Source organism: Eubalaena glacialis, chromosome 14, assembly GCF_028564815.1.
Source record: "Eubalaena glacialis isolate mEubGla1 chromosome 14, mEubGla1.1.hap2.+ XY, whole genome shotgun sequence".
NCBI classification, from domain to species: domain Eukaryota; kingdom Metazoa; phylum Chordata; class Mammalia; order Artiodactyla; family Balaenidae; genus Eubalaena; species Eubalaena glacialis.
This window is the reverse complement of record NC_083729.1, coordinates 87,305,037-87,328,229: the sequence shown is the minus strand read 5'-3', so window position 1 is coordinate 87,328,229 and position 23,193 is coordinate 87,305,037. Positions and strand designations below refer to the sequence as shown.

The 23,193-nt window shown below is 44.0% G+C and overlaps 1 protein-coding gene across 3 annotated transcripts in view; it reads left to right on the top strand.

The window, feature by feature from the left end:
• Positions 1–23,193, top strand: part of AFF3 (ALF transcription elongation factor 3) — a 558,597-nt gene that overhangs the window by 71,222 nt on the left and 464,182 nt on the right. For all 3 annotated transcript variants that reach the window (XM_061168528.1, XM_061168527.1, XM_061168526.1), the window contains exons 2-4: positions 20,142–20,262; positions 21,276–21,588; positions 21,718–22,103. In XM_061168528.1, the coding sequence (XP_061024511.1) occupies positions 20,142–20,262; positions 21,276–21,588; positions 21,718–22,103 (820 nt within the window). The remainder of the gene's footprint in view (positions 1–20,141; positions 20,263–21,275; positions 21,589–21,717; positions 22,104–23,193) is intronic.

Below are 23,193 nucleotides of genomic sequence, written 5' to 3'. Positions count from 1 at the left end.
GTTCACAGATAAAAACAAAAAGGAAAATTAGGATTCAGTGGACTTTCATGGTAATGGGAAAAGCTAGTTCTAATGATTTTATTTATTTATTGTTTTGAATTCTGAACTGAAAAGAGATGGGTGTATTTGAAAACTGAAGATGAGAGTAAGGCTGTTGGACTGATTTTTGTCGCTTTAGCTTTAATTTCTGTATTTAGTTCTTGTTTTTGCATTTAAGTCTATATTTATATGTATGTTAATTCTTTTGTTTTCTGTGTATGTTAATTCTATTTTATATGTGTATATTTTATATGTAATGCCATTTTATATTTCCATTTCATCTTACATTGTTATTCAGTGTACTTTTATGTGTTCTAATAAAATCATTGTTTCTATATGTGTTTTCTGATTGACAAGTTGAAGAAGGAAATTGATTTTCTTTCTTGGTCGTAAAACTAAGTATAGAGTCATACCGGAAAGCTTTTGGAAAACAAATAGAACAATCCCTTTGTCAACGTGAATATTTCAGTTTTTCAAGCTACTTGCATGACTAGAGTGATAAGCAGTCTTAGAACAAGCATATGATATTGATTTGCTAGTTTCAAGTTACTGCTCAAATAACAGGTTACTGCGTCACTTCTTATTGAGAATTGAATCAAAATAATTCTGTGCTCTAAATAATACGTATCTCGAGAATTCCCTTGCATGATTCACGTGCTGCAGTGTAGCAAGAATAAATAATGAAGAGTCATACGACTCTAGATAAAGGTTGTATATTATTACTACATAATTTTATTATATAGTAAATCTTAATTTGGGATACACAAAAAGCTGTTGTAGAGGTTCTTAAAAAATTTTAGAGGCACATTGTATTATAAAATTTTGCATCTTTTTTTATTAATCCAGACGAATTCTTAGCCATATGGCCTTTATTGTCCAATAAAAATCGCAAGTGGGAAATACTGTTGCTTACAAAACATAGACCGTTTTGCAAATCAGAATTGATTATCATTCAAAGCTGATATTAGAAACAGAATTCTATATTGTTTCCTCGTCTCAAAATTAAAATATGAAGTTATAATTAGGTACTCTGTGTTTCATATAAAAGTCAGATAGTATTTTTTTGCATATTTTAAATTTATTTCCAGAATTTACCATCTGTAAATGGTTTGAGTTAATTTTAGAGAGTTGCAAGTGACTGAGATGTTTCATACGGATTTGACGATTCATGTAGCCCACATTTGTGTGTGTGTGTATGTGGTAAGCTTGTCATAGCTCAGATGTTTAAAATAAATACATTTAATCTTAAATCTTTTTCTTCTAACCTCTCCTCGTACCCCAAGGCCATAGAAGTTTTAGGGCCATGGAAAAAAATTTTTTTAATAATGAAGTTTTATTTCTTGCTCATGCTAGATGTTCATAACGTGTCAGTGTGAGTGTCTGCTCTCGGTGACATTGACCTCACTCAGGGACCCAGGTGAAGGGAAACTCCTTTTTCTTTTTTTTTTTGGGCTGCGTTGGGTCTTCGTTGCTGCGCGCGGGCTTTCTCTAGTTGCAGGGAGCGGGGGCTACTCTTCGTTGCGGTGTGCGGGCTTCTCATGGCGGTGGCTTCTCTTGTTGTGGAGCACAGGCTCTAGGCGTGTGGGCTTCAGTAGTTGTGGCATGCGGGCTCAGTAGTTGTGGCTCGTGGGCTCCAGAGCGCAGGCTCAGTAGTTATGGCTCACGGGCTTAGTTGCTCCATGGCATGTGGGATCTCCCTAGACCAGGGATCGAACCCGTGTCCCCTGCATTGGCAGGCGGATTCTTAACCATTGTACCAGCAGGGAAGTCCCAAGGAAACTCCATTTTTATGCTTCCATATTTGGCAACGGAGGAAATACAGACATGACATATACAAGGATATACATACTTATTCCCAAACAAGCTCCCAAACAATTGCGTGTGGAATTGTGTGGAAATTAGCAAGCCGATTCCAAATATGTATGAAAAATACAAAGGGTTAAAATACCAAGACAGTCTTAAGAAAAAGATTGTAGGACTAACTCTACTGGATAGTAAGATTTTATTGTAAAGCTGTAATAATTAAGACATATTTTGTTGGCACAGGGGTGGGCAGATGGACAGATGAAATTGAAATGAGAATCCAGGAACAGAACCACACATATATAAAGACATAATTTTTGGCAAAGGTTGGGACTGCAGAGCATTGGGAAAATAATGGTCCTTTCAACTAATAGCGCTGGGTCATTTGGATCACCATATGAAAAAAAATTAAACTTGATCCATACATTTCATCAACATCAATTTCAGGTTTTTTGTTTGTTTTCTGAACTGAAACACATAGTATGAGATTCACACGTAGCATGAGATAGGGCTCAAGTTCAGTTCATTGAGTTGATTAGATCATGGACAGAGCGTAGATCCATTGATTAAGTTTAGTAGAACATCTCCAGAGCATCAGAAATCTCTCTCGGGCATCTTTCTAGTCATTATCTTTTCCTTTCTCCCCAGGGATAACCATTATTTTGAACTCCCAACACTACAGTTTACTTGTTTTTGTACATCATACAAATGAATTATATAGTGGAATTATATAGTAGATCTTCTCTGTATTGCTGCTTTCACTCAGTATTATGTTTGTGAGATTTATTTATGTTGTTGCGTATAGCTGTAGTTCTTAAGGAGTGTAGAGTTATGCGTCACCTCCCTAAAGGTAGGGTAGCTACGTAAATTATTTGTAGTCATTCTGCATGGGAGATTTATTTATTTATTCATTCAATTATTTGTTTATATAAATATGGACTCACAGATATCTCTTTTATACTTTGGGCTATAATCCAGTACTATATATTTTTGCTGAAATTGCTCCAGCTTTGGCTGTTGGAAACCCTTTCAGTTGACTTCTGTATCCTTTTGACATATGCCCATCATTGTGTTGTTGTAGTTATTGTTTTGAGCACTTTTCTTGCTTTCTGGTACTACACGTTGGCTTCACACCTGTCTTGTGTATTTCCTGCCTCAGTCCGAGAATCAGCTGTTTCTCCAGGAAGCCCTGGTTTCCTTTATTGGAGAATGGTGTTAGAAACCAAGATCTGGCTTATTTCCCTTAGTATAATGTCCTCAAGGTCCATCCATGTTGTATGTGTTAGTTTGCTAGGTTTGCATGACAAAGTATCACAGACTGAGGGGCTTAAACGACAGAAATTTAGTTTCTCACAGTCCTGGAGGCTGGAAGTCAAGGTTAAAGTGTCTGCAGGTTTGGTTTCTTCTGAGGCCTCTCTTCTTGGCTTGCAGAGGACAAGCTCTTGCTAGCTTTTCCTGTGGTCTTTTCATGTACAGGCCTTCCTGATTTCTCCTTTGTGTGTCCAAATTTCCTCTTCCTATAATAAGGATACCAGTCAGATTGGATTAGGACCCATTCTAATGACCTCATTTTAACTTAATCACCTCTTTAAAGGCCTGATCTCCAAACACAGTCACATTCTGAGGTACTAGGGGGTAAGGCTTCAATATATGAATTTTGGGGGGACGCAGTTCAGCCCATAATGTTGTAGCACGTGTCAGAATTTCCTTCCTGTTAAGGCTGAGGAATAGTCCACTATATGTATAGACTACAGTTTGTTTATCCAGTAACTCATTATTTGGGTTATTTCCACCTCTTGGGTGTTGTGAATAGTGCTGCTGTGAACACAGATGTACAGATATCTCTTTGAGACCGTCTTTCAAATCTTATAGGTATATACCCGGAAGTAGAACTGTTTGATCATATTATAATTCTAGTTTTAATTTTTTAAGGAAGCGCCATACTCTTTTCCATGGCAGTTGTACCGTTTTATATTCCCACCAACAGTGTGTACAGGGTTCCAGTTTTTCCATATCCTTGCCAACACTTGTTATTTTGGGGTTTTTTTGAGAGTACCCATCCTATGTATGAAGAATAACAAATATTTAATATACAGCATCAAACATACTAAGTAAAAGCAAAGGAAAAAGAAAATTTTATTTTTTCTGTTTCTCAGAAATAACCAGTGTTAATGTCTTGGTATTCTCTTAGATTTTTTTATATATGTATGCATGTATATGCGCACACACACACATACACACATATGCTTATGTATACATTTAACAAAACTTGAATCACATTGCTTATATAATTTTTATCCTGTTTTTCATTTAATAGTACATTATGAGCATTTCCTATGTCATTAAATATTATTGAAACACATGAGTTTAATGGCTACAACATACAAAATAGTTTCATTATTTTCTGATTATTGCTCACAAGGTTGCTCCTTGTTCCCCCTGTTACATACAATTCTCTGATGAAAATTTCATCTGCATGTATCTCTGCATTTCTGACAATTTTGTTTGGCCAGATTCCTAGAAGGGGGTTAGCAAGGTAAACAGTTCTCTTTAAAGTTTCTGAATGTATACTACAAAATGCACAATTGTTTCCAGCCATGTGGGAGACACCACAGTCACCCAACACTTACCGGGATTGAATATTATCTTTCCAACTTGTTTTTTAAAATCTTTTCCAATTGAGTACATAAAAAAATGATTTCACTTTGATTTAGTTTGCATTTCTTTAATTATTAGCGAAGATGTGCAGTTTTCACATATTTATCTTCTCTTTTGTGAATTTAATATGCCTGGTAAGTAATTGACATGGCTAGGAAATGGCACATTGGATTTGCAGAATTACCAGTATTTTTATAGATGCTGTTAGAGATGCGATTAGTCACAGCCTTTAATGTTTAAGAAAATGTGATATGTCTAATATTAATATTAAGAGATGGTGTTGCATTTATTGATGATAATTTTGTTGCTCTATAAGACTTGTAAAAACTAGTCAGAGACAAACTGCTTGAAACATAAATATTGGAAACAAAGGAAATGCACATAATCTGAAGAAACATTCATTTTTATCTAAAATTCTAACTTGAAAAGAAATTAATATCATAAATAGTATTTCTCAAACAGCAAACAAAGTTTGATTAGATGAAAGATAAGGAGACAGTTTCACACAAAAACTGGAAAGAGTACTGGGGAAATTATAAGGTAGGAGACAGTTGGAAGGCAATGGACAGTTAATAAATCTGTGGCCAGGAGAGTAGGGTTCAGAGTTCCTGGGGGACGTTGGCAGTTCAACAAACCCTTTCTGATGTAAATTGTTATCCCACTGTAAATCCAAAGTCCCAGATGCCCCTGCACTCGGGTTCATAGTCTTGAGGTTCTGTATGTCTTGGAAGAAGCAGACAAGTTGAGTTCCTAAAGGGAAGTTCCCAGAGCTGCTATCAGATGACCTGGTATCTTCTGAATTATCCTTGGGAATCATGCAGGTAATTTGTCTGAGGCCCAGATGATACTGGAGCAGGTGCAGTGAGAAATTAGATGCTCTCCGGGTGAATACAGTGATTTTTTTTTTTTTTTTTTTTTCTGGCATGCCTAAGTACAGGGGAAATACTGAGAGATTCAGAAAGTTCCTGCTCGATGTAGAGTTCGGTTGGATTAAAGTCTGTAGCTGAGGTGTGGAGAGTTGGTTTAGTTCATCCTTGGGGAGGGGGTGGGTAGGAGAGAAGGAGAGTGGAGAAAATAGGCCTGGCCTGGTAGGGAGAGCCAGGATCCTGGTATAGTGTAGCACGTGACTTACTAATCATTGCCTTAATTTTACATTTTGCATGTTTATAGATACTTCAGAAGGGGAAGAACAAATTAAAATTGTTAATATTTCTAAAATATAATGCTTTTTATTCAAAAAGTAATATGTGGCTATAAAATATCCAAGAAAGACAGAAGAGTATAAATTCTTTCCCATCCTCACTACTCCATCATTCATCTCAGAGATAACTATTTAAACATTTTTATGTATCCATAAACACACGCACGTTATTTTATGTCAAAGAGATTATATCATCCTTCCCTCTACAACTTATTCTTTTCACTTTATATGTCTTGGATGTTTTCCACGTCTGTACATTTAGATCCACACCATCCAGTAGCTACATACTCTTCCATTGTATGAAGTACTGTAATTGGTTAACGAGTCTCCTAGGAATGATATTCCACTGGTTTTAAATTTGTATTTGTTTTGTAATTTAATTAATAATTTGTTTTGCGGTGATATCCTAAATATGAATAGTATATTCCTAAGTAGGAGATGCCTGGGTCAAAGTCAGCATTTAGTGACGGCCTGCTCAGGCCACCTACCTGAGATGGATGAGGGGTGGTATTTCTTTCTGCATTATGGGTGTTTTAATCACCTTCCATCCAGCTATTCGTGGTACTTCACGTTGGCAGAACACGTTCACATTTCCAAACACCCCGTTCACTTCTTACTGATCAGTGGGCGGATTGGTTTTGTTTACCGTGCCTGAGCTGAAGGCCTGCAGCTCGGAGTAGCTCCCAACTACCGCCCCTGGGTCTTCTCCCTCCTGGCCCAGTGGTGATGCCTTTGAATGTAGAGGAGAGTCCTTGGAAGTTATGGGCCCAGTGGGAGGAGATAGTCTTGTCTAATGGGAGGCTTTGCTATGTCTTTTCTATAATTCCAAGCCAACTCTGAGTCATCTTCTTCTTATTTAAGAAAGCTTCAAGTTCAGTAATTTTCTAGGATGTTTCCCGCTGAGATGTTACAACATCTTCTATAAATGCATGTAGATTTTTCATTGCAAAAGGACATCATGACACTTCATGTCTCTCTGTGCAAATCTTAAAGAAAAAATTATTTGGTAAAGCCTAGCTTCATCAGCGCCTTGAGGCTGCTGCTTTCAGGATGTACCTGAGAGGCATTTGTGTGTCCAAGCATGCGCTTTACCGTCCCGGGAAGACCAGACAAATCCACTCCCGGTATTACTTTTCCTCCCCGGCTTCAGTGAAGGTGGGGTTAGTGAAGAAGAAAGTTGGTGATTCAGGCATCCATCTGTTCCTCTATTCGTTCAACAAACGGTCATTGAATGTCTCCCGTGAGCCAGGCTTTGTTCTCAGCTAATTCTGAGGGGTGTGGACATTAATAAATTTATCCTAATATCACGGAGCTACTTACGTTACCTGTGACATTGGGCTTCCTCTGTTGTGTACGGGCATATGTGGGAAACATAAAAAGAGACAAAGAGCAAGAGCTGAGGGAAGAGAGGAAAGCAGAGGAGGAGGAGGACGAGACGTTTAAGAGAACATGAAGCAAACGTGTTGTCAGAACAGACTTAGTGAGTGTCCTCTTTGAAGCGTTTCTTAAAGAATTGTGAGAGTTATCATCATGCGTACGCAGCCCCATAATATATAATATTCTGAAAGTTCTAGGGAATCAAATAAAATAGTTTTATGATAGATTGCATGTCTCGTTGGAATGGGGGAACGTGTAAGTGATACAGCAGCCATGGGAGGACCCCTTGGTTTTCTGACACTGTGTTATATGGATATTTAGAATCAATCATCTTTAGTGTCACAAGCACAGAATGAATTATAGAAATGTAGAGTTCAAATAATTCATAATTCTCAACATCTTCCTCTAAGTCAAGCGTAATTGACTACAGAATTTTCACCCTGGGAAGATGGAGAAACGTCCTCAGGAGTCTGTGTCAAGGTGTGGGCCACAGACTAGCTGGCACTTTGTATATAGTGAGTGTTAACGGAACATTTTTTGAATAAAAATATATTATTTTAAAAACTTAAATTGTCTTTAATATTCAGAACTTATGCAGAACTTAGAATTTTGATTCTAACAGTTATTGTTTAGAATAACGTTTAAATTTTCTAAGTCCTACTTTTTCATTGAAGAAAGGTCTTTATCTGTAAAATGAGCATAGGATCTGTTTATGACACACAGATTTTATTTCATTATATATATTCATTTACTAAAATGTGGTGTTTTGCATAAATAAGGGGTACACAACAGGTTTGTAGAGAGGGATAAATATGAGAACAAATACAACTTTCTTTATAAACTCTCCAGCACCAGACAGTTGCCCAATATTGGCATTATTCTGATTCTCATTATATTCTATGACCATAAAGAATATTTTAGGATCCAGGATCTGAGTAGATTTTCATTCTGTTAGTTCAAATTGTGGAATATGTATGGGCCACATTTTGATAAGGAAGGAGAAAAAAAATTAACCATTGAGCATCTATTTTTAAAGCATTATTCTCATTGCCACCTCTGTGCTAGGCAGTATTCTAGGTGCTGGAAATACAGAAAGTACACATAGGCCCTCTGCTTGTGGAACTAACCATTTAATGGAGGATTCAGATAATTAGTACAAGAAATGTGATGTGGAGGAGACCGTAGGTTTCTATGTAGGAGTTATGAAGGGCCCCCTGGGTCTGTTGGGGGCATCAGGGAATGTTTCTGAGAGGGAAACACCGCTAAGCTGAGACCTCCAGGGTCGGGAGGAGGGGGCCAGGTGGAGAGCAGAGGTGCTGAAGGCACAGAGAATAGCACACACCTGGGCTCAGAGATTGGGGGATTGAGGGCTGACAGTGGGGAGAGAACAGGGGCCGGGTCCTGCCAGGCTGTGGATGCCAGAGTTGGATTCTGTCCAAGGGCAGGGTGGGACCCGAGCGGTGACATGATCAAATCTCTGTTTCAGAAACCCCACTCTGACTTGACTCTGGAGGAGCCATTGGACTGGGGCAGGAAGAAAGCTGGGAGACCCTTTGGGAGGCACTGCCAGGGTCTGGAGAGAGCCCAGGGTGTCCTGGACTGAGGAGCGGGCGGTGGAGGAGAGAGCTGAACCAATCTGAGTGACATTGACAGTGCTGGGGACTGATTGGAGATGAGGGGCCGTGGCATGGGAAACGATGGAGCCAAGCTGATTCCCGCCTTTCTGGCCCGAGCAACGAGGTGGCTAGTGGTGCTGATGTGGGCAAACGGAATGGAGGCCGAGGCCTGGGGTGGGAGGTGGAGGTGCGCTTGGGAGACCGGCTCTGTGTGTCTGTGGGAAACCTGACTTGGGGAGACCATGTGGATGGTTGGATAGTTGGGTCTGGAGCGGAGAAGAGAGATGTGGGTGCCCCTTGGAGCCTTGCACGCGTCATCAACGTGAAAATGGCACCTGCAGGCAAGGAATGCACGACATCACCCAGGAAGAGGCCAGGCCTGGAGCCTGGAGTGACAGCACATTTTGCAGGAGCGGCGCAGGAAGAGAAACAGGCAGGCACGCTCGGGAGTAGCCCGAGAGGCAGGAGGAAAACAAGCCCGCAGCCCCACAGCCTGGGGAGAGAGCTCGTGGAGGTGGCGTTGGCCGTGCGGGGGGCTGGGCAGTGAGGAGTGTCCGTGGAGGCCCCGCGAGGAGGGGGACCTTGCTGTGAACGCAGATCACATGGGTTTCGGAGAACCCGGCATTGGAGAGAGAGCAGCTCTGCAGAAATCTGTGTCTCATAAAGAGCAACAGCCCGAGGAGGGCAGGGGGTCAGGGAAGGCTCCTCATTTTCTTTCCTTCCTTTTTTCTTTTTTAAAGCTGAGGGCCTTGAAGGGGTTTATTTGCTGTGGAGAAAAAGCCAGTAGAGACCCAGATGGTGACCAAATAGGGGGAAGCGCATCTGTGGGGAGGTGGAGGGTGGATGGAAGGTGGGGAGTAAACGCAAGGGGCTTCAGAGCCCAGGGGGGCGGGTCCTCGTGGTGAGGAGGAAGGATTGGCCCTGAGGGAGGAGAAGGAGAGGCCCGGGGTCCAGGTGAGGCTGGCGGAGGACAGGACGTTGAGGGGGCCTCTGCCCGGGGGCTTCTGTTTCTCTGTGACCGAGGAAGGGAGCCCTGGGCCTCACACTCCAGTCCTGCTTCCCTGGGGACCATGGAGGCTCCATCCTCGGGGGGAGTCTGCATTCCCTTTCAGTCCTGAGGATCACTTCTGTCTTATTTCCCTCTTTCCTGCATGCTTTACCCACCGAGACTTCTGGCTGAGCTGGATAAACTGCCTTGTACCAAAAGAAGCCATTCTCATCTTCAAAGCAGGGCCTCCTTCCCTCCCAGATGATGGTTGAGTCCGTTCTGGTAGTTTCTACGTGTGCTGTCCACATGGAAGATCCTCACGGTTGGCCCGTCTGCTCAGACGTGGGAAGGTGTTGGAGGCCGTGCCTGTCCCTTTAACGCCCTCTCCGTAAGGGGAGCTCTCTTTGCTTTCATCCTAGCCTGGGGCTCGTTTTTGTACCTAAGGAGCCCAAGCTGACTCTTACCTGCCTTCGGAGATTCCCCTCCAGCAGGTCATGGTTCTGGGAGGAAACGAGGTCGAGGAGTCGGGCTCAGGAAGAGCCGGAGCCATGAGTTCATGGCTGGTGTTTGGGGTCGCAGGGCTTTCCTCGTCGAGGAGCCTGACCCATCGGAAGCGTCAGGAAGTTATACGAGGGGACTCGGCCACCCTTCTGCCCCCTGACGTGGGCACCATGCCCATGACCCTGAGGGGCCGCGCCGGGGTGCTTTGGGAGGGCATCCTGGTTACAACATAGGCACGCTGGAAAATAGGACCCATCCTGTGTACGGCTTTAAAATCCTAGGAGCTGAAGTTTAGCAACTGACGCGGTAAAGTGAAAATGAAATTTAACTGAGCATTTAGTGGAGGAAAAGTAATTTATTGGCTCTACCATGAAAAGCCCTGGGAGTAGGCGTCCTTCTCACCCTGGACGCCAGTGATGGATGCCGGCTCTGTGCTGCGGGCTGCAAGTGGGCTCTTTGGAATAGCATAGTAGGGACTTCGCAGGTGGGTCTCATTTGGTCATGTTACTGCTTTTGTGAGGCTCTGCTGTGTCTTTATATTCTACCAAGGAGAAGATGGTAAATCAGGGTAATTGCTTCATCCCAAGGCACTTTTATATTGTAAAGCAAAGAGGTCCTGTTAAGAAACTCAAATTAACTTCGGCTGTTGATACTATATGGAGAGCCTCTTTGAAAGCTGCTTGTCATACAGCCTGGCGGTTTATCACGGAACAATTCCATTAGAACCTGACACTTGTTCTCAAGGCACCAAGACTTAGGATCCCTCAGGAAAAGCATTTAACCCTTGGCAATGCAAAGCTGTCATTTATCTGTCATCTCTCTAAAAACTCACTGGAGCATGTTTACGAGAGAGATTTGGAGCAGTCATCATTTCCACTGAATTAGAAATAGATTTGGGCTTCAGTAAATAGTCAAGAAACAGTAAAGTGTCCAGGCCCATACTGCAGAAGTGGCCTGGTTCTGCTAGTTCCATTATAAAATGCACTTACCATGGTATTCCATAATTCTGAAGGAGCTCACTGAACAGAATTCAGCACTGGAGTATTAGTTAATTGCTAGTGCTGACTCATTTGAATTGCTTATCCCAGTTCTATTTTATAGGCTTTAGAAGAATTGTTAAGGTTCATGTATATCCACCAAGGAGGCTTAGCAGACCTTAGAAGAATGAACTGGAATTGTCACGATCTGAAAATTAACACCCTTCTGCCTGGCATTTACAAACAAAGGATGGGGGTACCATTTGTCAAAGCCCGTCAGTGAGCAGGTTCCCCAGGGAGCCAGGCCAGCAGAGTCGAAGAATTCAGTCTCCGGTGCCAGACTGCCTGGCTTCAGACCCAGGCATTGTCTCTCACTGGCTGTGGGCATTGGACAAGTTAGTTAACCTCAGAGCCTCTCGTTTCTTCATGGGTGGACGGGGAAATGTCTCTTGGGGTTTTAAAGACTCTTAAATGAAATAATGCACGTGAAGTCCTTCATACAGTGGCTGCATATAGTAATAAAGGGAAATTGGTATTAGCAAAATTTAATATGGGCCTGATGGGTCTGAGATGATGGTATAGATCATCCAAAAAGGCTAGTTTTCATTGGAATATTTACCGGCTAAATTTTTCTGTGGGCGTCTGTTACTTTATGACTCCCTTCAATTTCCTAGTTTCACAAAAGCTGTGGTACAGGAGAAGTGATTATGGCACAAACCAGCCTCAATTCTGTTCCCATTCTTGTAGAACAGATCGGCAGCCCTAAGGCAGAGATCTGTAAATGCTCTGAGTTTCAAGATTGAATTAAGATTGCGACAGCCTTTGCGGTCAGAGACAAATGAGTAAGGTTGGGCTGACCTTTTCAAGATGGTGGAAGTAATCAAGGGGGCTTCCAAAGCTCGTGGTGAGCCAGAGGCATAAAGCTGTTGGGGGAAAACCGAGTGAACAGGCATGGGAACTGGAATTCAGTGACTCAAAGCGAAAAGCCTGGTGTAAGTGAGCAGGGTCCTAGTAATGTTCTTTAGGATGTAAGGGTTCGTCGTATGCGCTGTTGGCCAGTCCTCACTCCCCAGCAGGTCTTTAACCACCAGCCTCACCACCACCACCACCACCACCGTCACCACGACCACAGTCACCATCGTCACCACCGTCATCATCACTGCCATCACTGTCATCACTGTCACCGTCAATCACCAGCACCACCGTCACCATCACCACCACCACCACCACCAGCATCATCATCATCATCATCATCATCATCATCACCATCACCATCACCATCACCATCACCATCACCATCACCATCACCATCACCATCATCACCAGCACCATAGCTACCACAGCCCGGGGGCTTGATGGACCCCAGTTGGGAGCATCCTTGCTTCCTCCCCAGTGTCTGTCTCCAGCCCTGTCCTCTCAGCCTGACTTGCCTCTATCACCCGCTCCCTCCCTGACCACCCTTCTGCCCCCCAGTCCACTGGCTCTGACTGCCGACCAAGGAAGGAATTTGCGAGTAAACTTCAACAACCTTGCTTTTCCCCAATTTAAGGAAGGATCACTGATCTTTCAGTATTTGCTTCATAAATAACAAGAGACGTTAATTAGCTTGACCCGTTAAATCTAAAGCAGTTGTGGTCATTTTGGAGCGCGTGATCATGTTTCCTTAATGATGCACAGTTGCTGATGTTACCGCCCGGAAGAACAGGAGCGTGTCTGCGGAACATTCTTCCCCTCTTCGTTGGGTGCCTCCTCTTCTTCCCGTTGGCCCTTGTGACCTCAGCCCTCACCCCGGGGGTGGGTGAGCACGGCATCCATCCCAGGACTATCAGCAGATTGTCTCCTCTGTGGTCCAGCTGATCGCAGCCCGCCCTGATGTAAACTGCAAGGAAAGGGCGAGCGAGTCTGGGAGTCTCCTTTCATTCTCCCCTGCGTCCATCCTTCACTTATTCACTCCCAACCGAGCCTGCTTTCAGGAAGGGATCAGGTAAACTTATTTAGGGCGAGGTAGTTTAGCAGTGGAGCAAACCAAAGAAATGAAGCTTTGAATGTGGAATTCCAAGTGGCTAAAGAAGTAAGATGGTGTGGTGAGGGCAAAGGTCACTTCCTCCGAATACTCTCAAAGGCCACTTAATAGTAATTTGTGTATCTTGTGCTTCTGAGTCCTCCCTCTTCCCTTCCCTCTCCTCCACCTGCCCCTTTCTCAAGACCCAGCTCAAAGGAGCTCTCTTGCAGGACGCAATCCTGGCTCCTTCTGCATGCCGGACCACAAGATGTTAACATTCTCTGCTTAGAAGGGCCCCTTCCTCTCCTCGCCCTGGTCCCCTAGACTGTTAGCTTCTCAGCAGCAGGATAGGCTGGTTGCAGCCCTAATGATCTTCCCAGTATCTGACACAAGGGCATTCGGGAGGCATTCAGAAATGCTTTTGGACTAAAGTGAATTGTAGTTCTGCTATTTGAGGAGGACAGTAGTTTTTAAACATGGAGAACATGATAACTTTATCCAAAAGATAGGTGAAAGGTTTCTCATTCTCTTTTTTTTTTAATTGGAGTATAGTTGTTTTACAATGTTGTGTTAGTTTCTGCTGTACAGTGAAGTGAGTCAGCTATATGTATACATATGTCCCCTCCCTTTTGGACCTCCCCCCCCAATCCCACCCATCTAGGTCACCATAGAGCACCGAGCTGAGCTCCCTGTGCTGTACAGCAGGTTCCCACTAGCTAGCTATTTTACACATGGTAGTGTATTTATGTCAAATATAACCTCCCAATTCATCCCAGCCTCCCCTTCCCCCGCTGTGTCCACACGTCCATTCTCTACATCTCCGTCTCTATTCCTGCCCCGTAAATAGGTTCATCTCATTCTCTTCTCCTTGAATTCACTCGTTGCCTAGATCCCAACCCTGGAGATACACCAGTAGGTAGAATAATGGGTTTTTTTGGGTTTGTTTGTTTGTTTTGGTTTTTTTTTAAGGATGAAACACTTTGATGATTCCAGTCAAGGGGTGCGATGAACCACATATACCCTTGGCTGAAAGCCTTTGTCATGGGAAATGCAGTTTGTTTGAAGCGAGTGGTCAGATTTGAACGGGCTGCACGTGATTCAGTGCAGGAAGGAGGACGGCAGAGTCTCTCTCTGGCCAGTGGGTCTGCTGGGTCAGATCTGGGGCTCAGTTGCAGAGGCTGCTGTGCCAACTCCAGTGCCTTCCCTCCAGGAGGGCAGCTTGGGCACAGATTGGAGTTGGCTGATGCCTGGGTCGGATCCGGTGAAAGTGATGACACTGTCAGCCCTAGCAGGCTTACTCTATAGAATCTGTAATTTCTTTATTCACTCACCCGTCCTCCATTCCTCTATTCTGTAGTACATGGATATCCTTTTCGTATGGGTGCTGTGGAAAGAGACTGATTTTTGTTTTTCGTTGTTTTGGGAGTATAAAAATAACAGCCCAGCCTTTGTTCCAGAATTCTTCTTTTACTTCTGTCTGAAGGAGAGAGGACTTCCCTTTGTTTCACTCGCCCTGCTTAGCTTTGCTGTGGCTGACATTCACAACTGATGAACACTGGGCTTGTAGACACCAGGGTTTAGGAAGTGTGGCCACTTCTTGGCTCTTAGGCAGGTCCTGTCTCCTGTATAGACCTGAAGAAAGTACTTTGGACATTGCTGTTCCTTCCACATGATGTCTTCTTCACGACATTGTTTTGATGATCAAACTCTTATCCTAAGTTCCTCGATCTTTAAAAAAGTTAACCTAGGTGTATCTACCAGCTTTGTCTTTGTTCAAGGGACATTGTAAGGATAACAAAGAGACATATATGTGAAATGTTTTGAGCTCAGTGGAAGGGAGAAGCCTTGAGGCTCAAAGGTATTACTGTTATTTAGTTCCATGCTGTTATCATGTGATTTTGGAAATGATGATAGTATCATGTTTGGATATCTTTTCCTCCTTAACCAGCATAATTGGCTTTGGCCACTGCCCTACAAAATACTTCACGCGTCATCAATATGAAAACTGCACCTGCAGGCAAGGAATGCACAGCGTCACCCAGGAAGAGGCCAGGCCTAGAGCCTGGAGTGACAGCACATTTTGCAGGAGCGGCGCAGGAAGAGAAACAGGCAGGCACGCTCGGGAGTAGCGCGAGAGGCAGGAGGAAAACAAGCTCGCAGCCCCACAGCCCGGGGAGAGAGCTCGTGGAGGTGGCGTTGGCCGTGCGGGGGGCTGGGCAGTGAGGAGTGTCCGTGGAGGCCCCGCGAGGAGGGGGACCTTGCTGTGAACGCAGATCACATGGGTTTCGGAGAACCCGGCATTGGAGAGAGAGCAGCTCTGCAGAAATCTGTGTCTCATAAAGAGCAACAGCCCGAGGAGGGCAGGGGGTCAGGGAAGGCTCCTCATTTTCTTTTCTTTTCTTTTCTTTTTTTTTAGTTTTTATGACTTTTATTAAATCCTTACAAAACAGAATACAAAATTCCGGCATTGACAGTTGGTGTAAAGGAAAACTTCTGAGCTGTATCAGTTCACCTGGTGCAGTGGAGTTAAAGTGCTTGGATGTTTTTCCCCCACTTTAAAAAAATTTGAGGTTTTTTTTGTCTGTTATACACATCTTAACATTGAAGCACTGCTGTGCCCCCTTCCCCCAGCGCCAGACTCGTTCACAGGAACGGTTCTGACCAGTCCTTTCAGGCCGCACTGTCATTGTGACGAGGAGGAAGTGGCTGTCCCACCTTTGAGAGAAAAAAAAAAACAAAACTGCTCACAGCTCAGCTTTCCCGAGTAAAATGACCATGGCGCCTGCAGCGGGCGAGAGTCCATTTGTTTCTTTTTTACAAAAAGGCAGAACCCCCAGTTGCATAATGTGGAATCACGTTTTCTGGGAATGTTATACGTCTGCAGTGAATAATAATAGTCTCGTAGCAGTTGGCTGCCTCTACCTTCATGCAAAATAAATAAATACATTTGGTGACATCCATTTGAAGAGTGTGATTCTTGTAATTGTCACAGAAAGAAGGAACCACCTCACAGACGATAGAGATTTTACCGTCTGCTAGTAACAAAGGAACATAACTCATAACACGAGGCTCTTACTGAGTTTAATGGATGTATTAGCATGCCAGGAATTGGAATTCTCTACTACATCCATCCCCAGGGAAGCTGACCTGACTTGCAGCACGTCAGGGAGAAGGTTCCTTTGCTTGTAGAGCAAATGGCCTGGCCCTCATATTGCTGGGATGGCAGAAGAGGGAAGAGGGCTGAGTTTTTTGGGGTTTTTTTGTTTTGTTTTTTAAAATTTTATTTATTTATTTATTTATTTATTTATTTATTTATGGCTGTGTTGGGTCTTCGTTTCTGTGCGAGGGCTTTCTCTAGTTGTGGCAAGCGGGAGCCACTCTTCATCGTGGTGCGCGGGCCTCTCACTATCGCGGCCTCTCTTGTTGTGGAGCACAGGCTCCAGACGCGCAGGCTCAGTAATTGTGGCGCACGGGCCCAGTTGCTCCGCGGCATGTAGGATCTTCCCAGATCAGGGCTCGAACCCCTGTCCCCTGCATTGGCAGGCAGATTCTCAACCACTGCACCACCAGGGAAGCCCGAGGGCTGAGTTTTAATGGTGTAGGCGTGCTCCAGGATTGTGACAACCTGCCCAGATCTCACTTGTGATCAGTGGAACGGCAGACTCACTGTCGAGAAGGTACTGTCTTTATGAGTCAGAAGAGGTAAAAGTTCAGACGCTTAGGGAGAGATGAGGGCTGGCAAGTCCAGGCTTTCTCTTCCAGTGACATTTGCTTTGTGCAGGTGACATTTTAGCTTCCTGGGCCTGACATGACGGGGTGGGGGTTGTGGTTCTCGTTCAGGATAAGGAGTGGGTGGGTTCCTGTTAGGAGGCGCTGAATGCTCAGTGGAAGCAGCAGAGCTGAGAAACCCGAGGAAAGGCAGTCAAGAAGTCTTGCCTCTTGTGCAAGGTTTCCTTTGCCCTCCTCTGGAGAAGGGGGACGGTTGTCATCTTCGGCCATTCCGGTTTCAGCTGATGGTGTGGAGGGCACGGCGTGGCACAGGCATCATGGCGGTCCCATGAGAGGTGGCCAATGCGTTTCTGTTAGTAGCTCATGTGGAGGTGGTCCTGAGGGTGTTCAGTCCTCCTCGTATCAGAGGCCATAGGCTGGGCGTGCCAGAGGGACCTCATTAGAGAACTTTACCCAGCGGTGGTCTGCATCTGGGAGCGCTTTTGGTTATCTTCCAGCTTAAAGGGGTTGGGAAATGAGGCAGGTTTACTTAAGGAGTGCTTCCCCCTCACCTCCGTCTTCTCCATATTTGGAAGTGATCGTTGACCTTGGAAATGCAGTGAATCGGCTACCTGCCTCATTGATTTGGGCTTGTATCCTAATGCCTCTGTCTTAAACATCCAAGTCATGTTGCAAAATAGGTAGGGTTTCGAAATGTATCTTCATTGCTACACTCTGCATTGTTCCTGACCTTTTCTTCACATGTCCCGTGCCCTTTGGACCCTGATGTCTTGTGCCCTTTCTCCCTGGCCTTTGGGAAAAAGCTGACAAACTCGTGCGCACTAAGGTGCTGAGGGCTGATCAGGTGTAAAGTGTTTTCCCTTCTTGTGGTGTCTACATTTCTTACAGGGGTGAAGACATCTTAAACCAGAGGAGTGACTCTCTAGTTGTGGAATTTCAGTCGTCAACCAGCAGATGCAGGAGGTATTATATTGGGTATGGGGGCTTCTCAGAAGCCTGGAAATCATCCTAAATGACCACCTGCTCCATGTTACATCAGGCCACTTCGTGCATCACACCAGTCTTGTGTGTTTGGTTGGCTTGACCTGGCTGAGGACAGCAAGCATGTCTGTGGAAGCCTCTGTGCATGGAGTTGCACACAGTAGGTGCTTCACAAACTGCTGTACCTATCGGAGAGGAGGAGAAGTACGATGCATGCAGTGCAAGCTTGTTTTTCTGTTTGCAAATGCTGGTTTTGGTCCAGAAATTAGCCAGTTCATAGAAAACCTGCAGTGCCTCTCTTGGCTACAGCCCACTTCATGCCCATCCACAGCATGAGTTGTGTATCCTCAGAACAGTCTCCATTTGAAATCCATGGAATGTTCACGAAAGCTGGGGTTTCATATTGCAGATGTCTGCAAGCAGGGCAGGACAGTCGTGCCCTTTCCTTTGAATCTGAAGCCTGGCTCTGTGATTGAGTGTCATTCCCATCTCGTGCCTCCCTTATGCCAGTCACTGTCACCACGGCCACCCCGGAGAATTTCCAGTGACTGTGGGGTTGGAGCGGTGAGCCTCGCCGTTGGGAGGCTGGGGCTGCAGCCTCCCTTTACATGAAGGTCACTGCTTGGACTCCCAAATCGAATAACTTTGGGTAATGTCCTACGGCTGAATTAAAATGCTAATAGGCTACATGTTCTGGGTATTTTAACCTTCCCTGATCTGAAATTTAAATGAAATGCCTTAGGTGCTCTCAAAGTCTTGCCAGAAGCATATTTAGCATCACCCCTTAGACAGTGAATTTAAAATATACCCTGGCCACATGGGCAGAGCTAGGAAGATACGCAATATTTATTTTATGATCATTTTATTTGCGTCCTCTATAGCAACATGACACAAGTATGCACTTTTACTCGAGATAGCAATTTAGCTGAAACATAACAAAACAAAACCCCAAACCTCACTATTTTTTAAGTTTCTTTGAACCTGCAGATTCTCTCATCAACAACATTTAATAGCAGTACATTGGATTTGGGGCACCTGAAGCTATCCCAAAGCCCTTTTGTAGATTTCCTTCGCATTTAAACCTTGTGACAACACCATGAAGACATTGGGCTGCAGAGAGATTGCATGGCGTTTTCGTCATCACATCACTGGTTATGGCAGGACCACAGTCAGGACGTGGCTGTCCTGGCTCCCAGCTCCAGCCTCTGCCCACTAGATCAAGCTTGAGCTCTAAGCAAAGCGATGACAAGCTCGCTTAAACTAAATGCATCTGCTTGAAATGCACACGGTGCTCATTTGGAGGACATGGTAGTTCCTTACAAGGGGTAGTGTTAGTTCCGTTGTCTACACTGGGGCCGGATTTCTCTGTCTACTGAGCTGAAAAGACAAGTCTATCGCCTTCTGTCCCGTAAGTCACTTCCTTGTTATTAGTTGAATTAGCCTTTTTGTTTTTTCCTTACTAGGAGGAAGGAACACTGTTTTTTCCTTAAGTCCTTCTAGTTATCTGGTTTCTGGTCACTTTGTAGTTGTATCTTGGGAGAATGGATATTAACTTTCTTGCACAAAAAGGCTGAGTTCCTTGATGGCATACCATGTTTCAATTTCCGTCCTCTCTCTCGTTGCCTACCCCCCCTTCCTCTTAGCACATTTTTCATAGTGAGGAAGAGGGATCGTGTGAAGTATATCAGAAGGAAGGATGGATTCAGTAGGAGTTTGACGGCTTGACTGATTAGCAGAAATCAGAAGGAGGCTCATAACCGTGAAAACCACTGCAGCATGGAGTTTTAACAGCTCTTTTGGGACCTAGTTAATGAAAGAATCACTACAGAAACACAGCCATGCAAAAAAAAAAAAAAGAAAGAAAGAAAGAAAAGAGAAGGAGCATTTCCATATAACACTCTGGGGCCATGTCATAAGAGGAAATACGCTCATAATTTCTATTTACACATCTCTGTAATTACCTTCTGCTTGAAGACTATTTTCAGTCTTCTCCTGTCAAAGTTGCTTAGATATTTCCTCTTTCACACATCAGGCAGAGAGGTCTAGTACTGGTTGCAGCTTGTCCTAAGGATTTTTTTTCCTCCCGAAGAATGGAATTCTCAGACAGCCGAGCCATACTGCTTGATTAGACTGGCTTTCATCTGATCCATGTTCCCGTTACCATTGCCATTTGCCCGTGAATCAGACCTCTGCATTCAGGTGAATGTTGTATTGAGCATTACCTTTAACTTTTTCGTGTGTGGTTCTCTCTTCTTTCTCCCTGATGCAGTGTCTATGAACCAGATAGAAACGTGTTACGGAGGAAAGAACGAGAAAGAAGAAATCAGGAAACTCAGCAGGATGATGGCGCATTTAATTCAAGTTACTCCCTCTTTAGTGAACCCTACAAGGTAGATGGTTTTCACTTGTTCATCTCCACCCCTCATCCCTCCTTCTAACCCCGACGGCAGTCTTGACTACAGGAATTGGCCAACCAAACTTCAGACAGCTCAGCCCCTAAGGATGGGGTCTTCCCCCACAAATTTTGGTGCCTCTTTCACATGTCTTTACTGGCTAGTCCCTCAATGAAATATAACTTTTGTTTAAGATGGAGATCTGCGTGCTATGACTTTTATCAATAATTGACTTCATCTCTGCATCAGTTTGCAAAGTCAATGCCATTTGTTGTGTTTTCTAAGCTATTAGGAAACAACCACTAAAAAGAGGTTGGGTTACGTATTTGTCACACACAGATCATGCTAGGAGCAGGGTACTTGATAGGGCTCATAAGAAAGGAAATGTTGGATTGTTTCTCATTTATACCAAAGGCCAGAAATATAACTTCGCTTGCAAAATGAAGTAGCTCCCCAGATTTCATTCCTATTTCAGGCTGCTTGGAACTGGGGATGGTTCAGGCCGAGGGCTTCCTGCAGACTGAACCCCATACTCGTTGTAAGCTTCTCTCTGATTTCTTTTGCCCGTCCCTCTGGGTTTCTAACAAGAATAATTCTATATTTAGAAATTGGAAGCAAAATAATTTGAGCCAAATCTGAATTTTCAAGGAAAGCTTGCAGTGGGATGAAAAAAGAAAAAGGAAAAGAAAATCTAGTCCTGGAAAGACTTAATCCAGACCAGGTTGTGAAGTTGCGATCGTAAATTTCCTGATTTCCTTGGCTGTGGCACAGTACCAAGGAGAGATGCTTCATTCATGCCCTCTGAGGCCATTAGCTGCGGTCCAGTCCTAGTGAGATACAGAGTGTTGACAGACGTCTTCAGAGACGCTGACCATTTTGATGGAATCTCTGAGCTCTCATTCTGAATGTGGCAACCCTGGCTCTTCTAGCAGTAAAGGCGCCTCTCCATCATTTCCCGTGTTTCCATTGTCTGTAACAGGAGTATGGATGTTATGTTCTTCTTTTTCCAGACTAACAAGGGGGATGAGCTCTCCAACCGGCTCCAGAACACTTTAGGCAATTACGATGAAATGAAAGACTTTTTAACGGATAGATCAAATCAGAGTCATCTCGTTGGCGTTCCCAAACCTGGGCTTCCTCAGGCTCCCGTGAACAAGATTGACGAGCATTTTGTTGCAGATTCGAGAGCCCAGACCCAGCCTGCATCCGTCTGCAGCACCACGTCCTCCACCCCAGCAGTGGTCCCTGGGCAGCAGAGTAAGAGGGGCACCGTGGGCTGGCAGAAGGCCGGGCACCCACCGTCCGATGGCCAACAGAGAGCAAGTAAGCACGGACACAGGACGCTTGATTTGAACAGATCTGCTCACCCAGAGAACCATAATAAAAACCCTAACCCCTGTGTCTCGAGCCCCTCATCCTCATCTTCCTCTTCTTCTTCTTCTTCCAAATCAGCACAACAGGGCTCTCTCAGGACCTTGCTTGGAGATGGTGTTGGCAGACAGCAGCCGCGGACCAAACAGGTGTGCAACGTCGAGGTGGGTCTTCAGACCCAGGACAGGCCACCTGCTATGGGAGCCAAGCACAGCGGCAGTGGCCACTGTGTTCAGAACTTTCCTCCATCCCTGGCTTCAAAACCTAGCCTCGTCCAGCAGAAACCGACTGCCTATGTGCGACCGATGGATGGCCAAGATCAGGCTCCCGATGAGTCTCCGAAGCTGAAGTCGTCCACAGAGACCGGCGTGCACTGTGCGTCATACAGGGGAGCCTCAGCCACCAAGCCAGAGTCCGCCAGAGCCAAGGCCAAGCTTTCCAAGTTCAGCATCCCCAAACAAGGAGAGGTGAGTCTTTTCTCAACACCACTTACACGCATCCGAGTAGTTTCAAGGGACGACCTGACTAGTTGTAAATTCCATTCCCATGCATCTTTATTTCAGTGTGTGACTGATGTCATGTGGGATTTGTAGCCATCAATATGGAAGGATGTACACATCCATAATGATTTCTTAAAATCTCAAATTGATTATAATCAGAATATTTTTAAGTACCAACAAATGCTGTTGTGGTGTGTCTGTGTTAGTTCAGGAAGGAATGCCTCCGTCAGTATAGTTCAAGGGATTTTTTTTTTTTTTTTTGTGCACAAGCCAATGTTGTCAGAGATTTTATACACTGGAATAAAAGTATGTCAAAGCTTTTAGTATGTAAAGAGGTTAATTTTTGTGTAAAAGTTTTCAGAAATTCAACGTTTTTGTCAGTTTTGAAATGTTCCAGGACAGACATCACAAGGTAGACCTCATCATGAGTTTTAAAGTAATTGTTAAATGATTCAATATTGAATATGGTGATTATTCAAATGTTTCAGGTGTCCCATCCATATTAAAATATTTGAGATCCTGGTTGGTTGTTGCTAATCAAGTGAGAATTCTCCTTGTCCTGTAAAAAATGATCTTAGGTTATACGAAGAGAGTGAAATATTTTAGTTCAGAATCTTCTGGTTTACATTTTGAGTTTATTCTAAAGTGTTTTTTCACTGCATTACAAAATACATAGGATGGATGTATGGACTGTTAGACTTCAAAACAAGTAAATTACAATCACAGAGGTAGCAAAGAGGCTGCGGTCACTTGAACAGTACATCTGGATGGAAAATGAGGTTTTGTTTGAGAAAAGCACATCTCGTACTCTATTCCAAATTGATGACAGTTGTCCAGAGCACGTGAAGAAAAAATATGACTGCACATTTTTTTTGTTTTGTTTTGCTGTGATATGGTATACCAACTAAAATACAACGTGAGCTCCAGAACATTGTACTTAGGAACTGTTCACTTTTTTTTTTTTTTTTTGATATATTCTTTTCTAAAGATGGAATAACAGTGTGGCCAGAATATTCTTTGTATCTTAATTTGATCTAGTAACCAAACGAAACAAATG